The sequence below is a fragment of the Ostrinia nubilalis genome, chromosome 24 (assembly GCF_963855985.1).
Source record: "Ostrinia nubilalis chromosome 24, ilOstNubi1.1, whole genome shotgun sequence".
In the NCBI taxonomy this organism is placed as follows: domain Eukaryota; kingdom Metazoa; phylum Arthropoda; class Insecta; order Lepidoptera; family Crambidae; genus Ostrinia; species Ostrinia nubilalis.
Window position 1 is genome coordinate 9,710,934 of NC_087111.1, and position 9,848 is coordinate 9,720,781.

The 9,848-nt window shown below is 39.0% G+C and overlaps 2 protein-coding genes across 2 annotated transcripts in view; one reads left to right on the top strand and one right to left on the bottom strand.

Moving 5' to 3' along the window:
* The window catches only part of LOC135083664 (uncharacterized), a 30,736-nt gene extending 29,621 nt beyond the window's left edge, over positions 1-1,115 (top strand). Inside the window, exons 17-18 of the mRNA XM_063978372.1 lie at positions 42-159; positions 999-1,115. Of these exons, the coding sequence (XP_063834442.1) occupies positions 42-159; positions 999-1,110 (230 nt within the window). The 3' untranslated portion in view covers positions 1,111-1,115. The remainder of the gene's footprint in view (positions 1-41; positions 160-998) is intronic.
* Positions 1,116-1,123: 8 nt separating this feature from the next.
* LOC135083952 (sperm flagellar protein 1-like) lies at positions 1,124-9,848 on the bottom strand. Its single transcript, XM_063978716.1, has 5 exons — positions 9,634-9,848; positions 6,649-6,858; positions 5,227-5,331; positions 2,530-2,675; positions 1,124-1,913 (listed from the first exon to the last, which is right to left on the bottom strand). Exons 1-5 carry the CDS (start codon positions 9,749-9,751, stop codon positions 1,278-1,280), a joined length of 1,215 nt encoding a protein of 404 aa, XP_063834786.1. The 5' UTR covers positions 9,752-9,848; the 3' UTR covers positions 1,124-1,277.

A 9,848-nucleotide genomic window follows, 5' to 3' on the forward strand; every position in this document is an offset into this window, starting at 1 on the left:
GTTTTTTTATTTCACTCTTAAATCCAAACTTTTCTTTTTAGTGCAAGACCTTATTCCAATCAAACAGAACTTAGACGCGATTCGAAAAGACTGCTTCTACGATGGTGGCATCGAGTTTGACAGGTTCAAAGTCATCGGCCAGGAGAGCGACTACACCATGTATGTTTTATGATTACTACAGGGCCCCGATTGCGCTAATTTGTAATGTCTCCAATTCATTAGCGTCTCATCTCTAGTCCACATTCCAGTCACGCTCCATTATCATTCCAGCTGATGCGCAATACGGTATCGCGGTAAAGTTCACGCGCAAACAAACGCAAAACAACGGATTTAAGCACTTTCCATTAAAAGTCCGAACTTAAACACATCAATGTTCGTGAAGCGTTTGAATTGCATTTGAGATAAGTAGCTTTCTGTCAGCTTATAAACAAATACGCAGTTGCATTCCGTTTACGTTACAGCATCATTTGAACTAGCTGTCAAAGCGACATCGCGATACGGATTTTTGTGCATACAGCTGATTTTCGTTCGTCGTCCAGTTGCGTTGCAGTTGAAAATTTTTATCGCAATCGGGGCACAGGTCTAAAACATAACTGAGCCAGTGCCTGAGGTTTAGGAGCGGCACGAGAAGGTGGCATACCTATGAAGTACAAGTATGAAGCACGTCTGAAGTCTCGCTGACGTTTGACGTCACAAAAACACCCTCCTGTGCCGCTGTCATACGGCACTTATTCAGTTACATCTCAAAAGTAGTTAAAAGAGCCAAATTAATTAAAGTTTCCGTAAAAAGTAATTATTTTTAGTTATTCGTTGGAGTTTTTGTATCCATTTTTATTATAATTAAACTGTTAAAAAAAATCTTCAACGATATGCAATTACTGTGTCGCTGTTAGATAGAATGTGCAAAAGTAGAAAAATAATTATTTAGTGTACTTTTTTGGCCGCTTTTTTTGTTACAATTTTGAAACTTTGGCAAATAAAAAATGAATAATTTTCAGAAACGAGGCTCCCAAAGAAGACTTCAAGAAGACTAGATTATACGAGATAAAACGAATACTAAAACAGCATCCAAGTCTTTGTGAAATCTTCCAAGCCAACACCAGATGTTAGTGAAACCACGTCGTCTTGTAAACATTTATTTCTAAATCAAAGTAACAAACTAAAACCTAATAAAAATAGTTCATAAACACGATGAGTTTTAATCCTAACAAACAAGCTGTGTTGACTAGAAAATTTTGTAAACCATTCCAAAACTTTACAATGAATGACGTCATACCTTACATAAAATAAGTAGGTTCTGAGGCAATAACTATGTCTGTTATTTCTTTTTGTATAGTCTCTTCGATTGTTATAATAGTGTCTTGTTCACTGTCTTTAAACTCCTCAACGTCTTGAGGATCATCAAGATTCTTTTCATTGATATCTTTAAAGGCCTCTTCATTCTGTTGATCAATTTGTTGATCAATTTCTAGACTATCTCCATCTCCTTCGTCATTTTTAGGTTCTAAACGTTTTTCTTCAACAGCGTCGACTATTTCAACCTCTTTAAAAACATCAGACTTGATCCTTTCCAAATTTATTTGGTTATTAATTAGCTCTGTAGAAGTTACTTCAGTAATGCTAGGCTTAGAAAAAGATCTGACTACAGCGGGTTCTATTTTAGGTACTGGTATCTTAGATTCTTCTGGTTTAGACATTTTTGGGTTGGATTCTATGGTTTTCAGCGATGATTTCCTGCTGAGGTTCGGTGTTATATCAGCTATCACTGGTGATTGTACTGTTTCGAAAGGGACAGCAAGACTATTCTGGAAAGCCTCGACCTCTTTGCGTCTCGCTTGTTTCCTATCTAGTTGCTTCTGTAGTTCGTCTATCCTTTCATCTTTCAATTTTAACAAGCTATCCAAATGTTCCACCTGTGCCAACATAGAGAATAATAGTATAGTTTTGGAAAGCATGGCAATTAAACTGGCCCTGAAATAGTATTTAAACAACTGAACTAATAAAATACCAATTACCCACTTATGAGTAAAACTGAATCATGCCCGTTTTCACCATCAATCCCTAATTTTTAAGTGACCCCTATGGTAACACAACAGAAATTTTGTTTTCATAGGGGTTACTTAAAAATTAGGGATTGATTGTGAAAACGGGCATTAGTGTCTAAGATATAAAATATGGAAGCGCTATGGGAGGGGTGGCATTGGGTTTGTTTGGCCGAAAATAGAAATTGTAACAAAATGGCGATTGCTATTGCAACTGCCGAAAATTTTCGCCTGTTTTCGGCGAGGACACATTTGTAAACTCCAAAAGTGGCGTTTTTCATACATATTTTAGCAGTGATAGCACTCACCGCTTAGCGATCGCCATTTTAATAACAATTTCAAACTCATTAACCTTCTCATTTTGCAATATTTCCCAAACTAAAACTTTCAATGTGCTAAAATTATTCTTCAGTTAAAAGTTATTCGACGATTGAAAAATTAGCCCTTAGAATGTTAAAATAATCATGCCCATTAAACATGGACGTACCTTTTGCTTCAGCACCTCTGAGGAGTCCTTGGCATCCTTCAGCTCCTCCTTCAGCGAGAGGTACGAGTCGTAGCTGACCACCTTCTGCTGAACCGTCTCCAGTACACCGTTGACCCTCGTCTTCACCGGCACCACCAATACGTTTTCTGATGGAGAACGAGAAGTAACCATTTAATCAATGCATTTAAGTCTGGTCGCCATCGCTGCACGCCGGTTGATCGCGTGTGATCGCATTGGTTTGGCCGAACCTTTATGAGGTTAATATCCCCTCAACACCATTGGACCGGTATACAGGGGTTGGTTTTGTAAAACAACGCCCATCTCATGGGTGCAGTGTTGGCACTAATCAATTAATTAATTTGATTAATTTTAATCATGATTAAATTAATCCTGATTAAAATAATCATGATTAAAAAAGTAATCATAATCATGATTAATTTGTTAATCATTAATCAATAATCATTAATTTGATTAACTTGATTAACTTCTTAAATGTTCTATCGAAAACAATGTTAAAACATTGAATTCTAATATTAGATGTTTGGTTTTATTCTACAATTCTATGACAGGTCATACCTAGACAAATATAATGTAACCTAGACTGCCCCCCACCCCCTTCCCTCGCTGAAACTTCCGGTGCAGTCTTCCGACCTCCCGTAGGAGGACATCAGTCCACTTCCCCTACCGTTCCAGCACTTACTTGCAACCCCACACTCCCACCACCTGCCCCCCACCCCTAGCCTCCCCTGAAACTTCTGGTACGAAGTCTCCTGCACCTCCCCAACACGCAAAACCTCCTAGTTTAGCAACCCCACCCTTCTATTGAATTGCCCACGCGTGGCCCTTCCCCCGAAACTTCTGGTACGAAGTCTCCTGCACCTCCCCAACACGCAAAACCTCCTAGCTTAGCAACCCCACCCTTCTATTGAATTGCCCACGAGTGGGCCTCCCCCCGAACTTCTGGTACGAACTCTCCTGCACCTCCCCAACACGCAAAACCTCCTAGCTTAGCAACCCCACCCTTCTATTGAATTGCCCACGCGTGGCCCTCCCCCCGAAACTTCTGGTACGAACTCTCCAGCACCTCCCCAACACGCAAAACCTCCTAGTTTAGCAACCCCACCCTTCTATTGAATTGCCCACGCGTGGCCCTCCCCCCGAAACTTCTGGTACGAACACTCCTGCACATTCCAAACACGCAAAACCTCCTAGTTTAGCAACCCCACCTTTCTGTTGAATTGCCCACGCTTGCCCCTACCTTTTACTTCTCCCCTATTGCCAGCCAGCCCGCTTAACTTCTTTCTTGACCCAATTTTGCTGGAGGATACCGGAAGAATAGAAGGAATTGTGAGAAACAAAACTAGTGCGATAAGTGTTTTGAGTAGTGAAAATTGACGCAGTTTTTTGGGAAAACTACAGTACAACTCCAGATCCCCCCTTTGCTAGACATTTTATAAGTCGCGGGTACCTTTTCATACACCCCCAACCCTTTTCTTATGAAAATAGTAGATAGTTAATCAAATAATCAAATTAACGATTAATGATTATGATTAATAATTAATCTTAATCAAAATTTTTGATTAATGATTAATTAATCATAATCAAAAAAAAATGATTATGATTTTAATCATTAATTTTTAATCATTAATCAGATTAACTTTTTGCCAACACTGCATGGGTGGTAGTATAGACGACACTGATGTCAAAAACAAAATAATACCTACCTTTAATGGTATTATTAGACGCGCAAGCTATCGGTCAATCCCCCCTCTCTCCCGGGGCGGCGGCCGCATGTGCTCGGTGGTGTAGCGGGGTACGCGGGGGTAGTGCGGGCGGTAACAAGCTCCATTTCGAAAGTTTCAGGAGACGTTTGAACAAGGTTTTTTACTAATAAAATAATAGTTAACATTTTGTTTATATTTTTCTTGTAATTACTTTCATGTGTACTACCAACCAACCCTGTGATGAGTATTGTTTTACAAAACCACACCCTGTATAAATAGATAGCAGTTTAGCCAGAAGAAGATAAATATTTAGCATGAATAGCTTTATGAAAGAGAGACTCTAGATTGCAAAAGGCTGAAATGGAGATTCTGTAATGTCCTTCGTACTCCAAACGTATTAATTCACATGCTCTTGATACAACGACGCATTATTACAATTTTTGTGAAACGAGGTGACTTCTGCTACTTCTGAATTTATATTTCTTTCAAGCAGTCAATTTCCTTGAGTTTATAATAGGATCTTAGAAAATAAAATAAAATTGTAACCGTGCTAGAATAGGATACGCAGTTTCTGCTACAGATACTAAAACTACGACAGCAGCAACTGCATAGATACGCAGTTATTACTGTGCCTCTAGCACGAAAAACTTTCGACTTCGAATCGTTTTCGTATTCGAATCGCCATCAAAAGGTGAAAACTTAAACAGAGCCCCTCTGAAAATGACGTAAATTGAACTCAATATGAGAAATTATAGAACGAAACTAATTTAGACAATCAACATTGTCACGTTATCTTTCAATTCGAAGGCTGAGTATCGAATTTTATCGAATACACAAACGATTCGAATACGAAAGTTGTTCATGCTAGAGGTACTGCTAAAACTGCGACTAGATAGTCGTTGTCTCTATAAAATAGTCTGCTCTACTCCAAAAAATTTAAATCATCAAGAGCTATAGAATGATTTATATTTACCATCATCGCCGCAGGCTTCATAGTAGCTGCCACCACTGGAGACATTCTGTTCGGCATCCTTCACACTCTTGTTTAGTTCTTCGTCTCGACGAATTTTGTCTCGAACTTTGAACAAATAATTACAATTAAACGATCCTTGATTCACATTCAAGAATAGATCGATGGGTGCCGGGAATAGTAAAGCCACAATCGACAAAACACAATTTTACAGGAGAAGAGATTTAGTGTCAATTTTGAATAATTCTAAACTACGAGGCGTATCAAAACGGTTTGTATATCAAACGATGCGTTATTTTTTCTGGAGTAACATTTAATGTGCATAAGGTTATAATGCTTAGAATATACTTTAAAAAAGGTAGAAATACATATTGCCGCTTCATACATTGAATGTCGGTTCCGTAAGAGTCCATTGTGGTTTTATTCCGGTAAAAAGTGTGCAAGTAATCAAACAGCAATAGTGTATTGCAGCCTCGGGCGCTGATCTGAAGGATACAGTAATAGCCGTTTGCTTGTAGAAGATTTAAATAAAAGTTTTAACATTGTATGGCACGATTATTCCGGTCAACAAATTTTAAATGATGAATGGGAATAACGATTCAATATCCATAGTGCTTTTGGTAAATCAGGCAGTTTCAAAGATAAAATTCTGAAAAAAATTCAAAAGGTGTATAGGGACCCGCAGTTTACTAAAATCACTTAATCGGAAAACTGCTGCTATGGCTATTGCGGCTTTATTCCAGGCACCCATCGAGATCTACATCTACTATAATCAAACTAGGTTTTGAGGTATAAAAGGATTTGCTACACTAAATGCTTTGTGCGGACAGCGATTTGGTTAAAGTGAACACAGCCCGCATCATCTATGAACAACATTGTCGGTCTCTGATTCTCTGTACATTTTGTATTGATGTGATCTGTAGGCGTAGTGCCAGTTTACATCAAAATTATTCGATATCGAGTGCGTAAACAATTTCATTAAATGTATGACGGATTGTACAGCGTCCCTAGCAGATACATTCAAGAACTAAATCTTCATAGATTTTTTTTTGACGCACTCGATATCGAATTACATTTTATGTAAACTCGCACTACGCCGCCGTTGACAGATTGCATGTTACGACCACTGACAGTGCCCCGATTACGTTAATTCTTAACGTCTCCAATACAGACGCGCTTTTTCGATTTCTTCGATTCTGCGATACGGATTTGTCAAAACAGCTGACGTCCGGGCATTTTGAAGATGAAAATTTTTAGCGTAATCGGGGCCCAGATTTTATTGCCCGGACCGCTGACCGGTGCCTTGGCCGACAATGTTGTTCATACTTAATGCGGGATATATTTATTGTGACTTGACCGCAAACCGCAGACATCCAGTCCGGAAAACCCTTTAGCTCAAGATTTTACATATCAAAAACCATTTACCCATAAGCAGCACTCGTTCTATCACCCCCGGCGCACAGTTCGCCAGTTGTTCCATGGTGTTGCAGCACAGATTCAGCTTTAGTTTCTTCAGCACCTTCCTGTTGAGGGTCATCCAGTTATTCAGCTTCAGGGCATGACTGTTCCTAGGGGGATAGTTGTGCATCTCCACCAGTTTCGGATAATGCACACACAGTATTTCAGCGAGGAGAACTGTGGACAAAAGTTTTGTATTATCTTCTGCTTTTTGAATTACGGTCTGTCTCAGAAGAATTTAGAAATACGGGACTATTCCTACCTCTCATTCCCACCGCTGTAACTCCCGTGTAGGATCTACAGCTTGATTGCCAATAAAATCCAACCAGGAAAGGTCAAGTTTGTCCCGGAGCGGAGCAGTAAAGAAAAACGTTGCAAAAACGGGAAATATTATTTTAACAATTTTCACGCGTATAAAGTCGCGGGCACAGTATAGCTAGTAAGTGAAGTGGCATTTCAGTAGGTATAGTAACGAATCAGATTAAGAAAACCTGTTTAAAAAAATGTTTCCAATGCCTGCAACACCTGAAATGACTTTGTGTGCCTATTTTATTTTTCATTCACTAGGTAAGGTAAGGTAACTGTCGGCCATTTGGTGTAGTGGTTCGAAACAGACTACTATTCCGGAGGTAGCGGGTTCGATTCCCGCACAGTACAAACATTTGTGTGCATGAACATATTTGTTTGTATTGGACTGGGTGTTTTCTATGTATAATAAGTATGACATGTATTTCCAAAAAAAAGTATTTAAGTATGTTTATATCCGTTGTCTAGTACCCATAGTACAAGCTTTGCTTAGTTTGGGACTAGAAGCGCAGTGTAAAATGTCTAAGTATATTAATTTTATTTTATTTTTATTTTATTATCTCTTTTCTTTATACTGTACCTAGTTCTAAAAACATTGTTTGTGTTGTTATCTAGAAAATGTAGGTACCTGCTTTACAATGTTATCGCTTTGGGATGAGCAAGCCTACCATAAACTAGCCCATCAAAATACAGCATAATATTACATTAGATTAGACTATATTATTGCAGGAAAACAGCACTTATCACCATTGCATAAGTCGCCATATTAATTGGTCTTCACTTTTCCTATCCAATGAAAAACAACACAGACATGGCCATCCATGAGTTGTATTTATTTCTAAAAACAACACATGGATTACCATGTGCCTTCAGCCCAAGGTGTCGACTGCGTTTGTTTTTGAAATTCAAAAGCCTACACTATAATTCTTGTTTTTTAATTATTTAGTTCTTTGGGTTTCATTGGTAATTAAGCTGTAGATCCTGACCATACAAGAATTGCAATGGTGGGAATAACGCCCGCATTCACAAACGATGCTTGCTTAAGCGAAACAGCAAATTGAACGCACAGCGTTGAAGAGAGCTCTGTCATTGGTTCGTGTGTCACCCTGTGCGTACACGCGCACTGTGAGACCTCATAGTAATGTTTGTGAATACGGGCGTAAGAGGTGCTGATAGTCCCGTAAGTGTAACACGGCAAGTTATACGTCTTATTTTGCATTAAAGGGCTCTATTATTTAAAATCTAAGGTTATTTTTTTAAACAGGCACAAAGTCATTCAATAATTTTAAGGCCCAAGTGGTCTTCTTTAAGCGATAAATAAATTAAAATAATGTCCCCCAAATACTCGGTAGTGGCCTTGATTTTATTAGCATATTATTTATTTAGCTTTATTTATGCGTGAAACATATTTTAAATCATGCGGTAGGTAAATGATTGAGTATTGAAATAATACGCATTTACTTACAGTCTTCGAAGTGATTGTCAAACTTATGTCGTTATATCAGCCAAATGACGCCCACTGCTGGAGAATGGGCTCTCTGGGACTTACCTGGAAATCCTTGGGAGAGGCCTGTTTCCAGCAAACTTAAGTGCGACCATCCAAACACGAGAAACATAGCAAGTGGTCTATAAATCCAAAAAGATTGGGCACTTCTGGTCTAAAGGCACAACATCTATAGATACATCTATACAAATATTATAAAGCTGAAGAGTTTGTTTGGTTGAACGCGCTAATCTCAGGAACTACTGGTCTGATTTGAAAAAATCTTTAGGCTTTAGGCTATATAACATCACCTTACAGCCAATATGAGCGGAGCAGTAAAGAAAAATGCTATACGGGAAATATTATTTTAACTATTTTCACGCGTACGAAGTCGCGTTCATAGCTAGTATTAGGCCGTATACCTACCTACAGAAATAAAACTGGAAACTTATAAGCGCTTACCAGTGCTTGTCAGCGCTGGTAACCCGCGCAGGAAAATATGAACGCGCGCCGATAAGCACTGAACGGCGCCAACAAGTTTCAACACGCGCTGGTCAGCGCTGGACGCTGCCACATAAAATGCCATTCAACTTGCTTCCTTTGTGAACGAACGGACCAGCGCTGACAAGCGCTGGTAAGCGCTTATAAGTTTGAGGGCGTCCATTAATTACGTGAGACTTTTGGGGGGGGGGGGGGGAGGGGTCCAGAAAAACCTCACTTAATCTCATGTGGGGGAGAGGGGGGGTGTCAAGAAATATATCACGTATTTTTTTTCCACAACAAACAGAGTAAATCCTCCGTCTGCATTTGTGAGCACAGGCCCAGTTTTTAGATCCGCAGTTTGCTACCAAAGCTTAAATATTAAAAAAATGTAAACTAATAGTTAAAAATTGTACTAAAAGTAAACTTTTTTCGCAGGTCGGGTTTTTTTTATAAAATCTAATATTTTCGAAGCATGGATTATCTCATTACATTGCAAATAGGCATTTTGGAAAATCTCACGTGAGATTAGGGGGTGGGGGAGGGGGTCTGGCAAAATCTCGTGAAATCTCACCAAGGGGGGCGGGGGGGTTAAAAAATAGCCAAAATTGTCTCACGTAATTAATGGACGCCCCCTTCCAGCTTTCTTTCTGTTTATGGCCTTAGAATAAAGAGTCACTTACCAGCATCAGAAAAATCCCTGTTAATCTTTTTAGTCGGTCTTGACAGCTTGAAAGTATCCACCCAAGCCAGCACCGACTCTATATCGGAAAGCGGAATCGGCGAGTCCAAAGTAGACATATTTTTATATTTTACTATTAAAATTATTTATTACTTTATTTATTTTATTGACGATTGTTCAACGATAGGAATTTCGCATGTTTCTCGAGTAACGTCA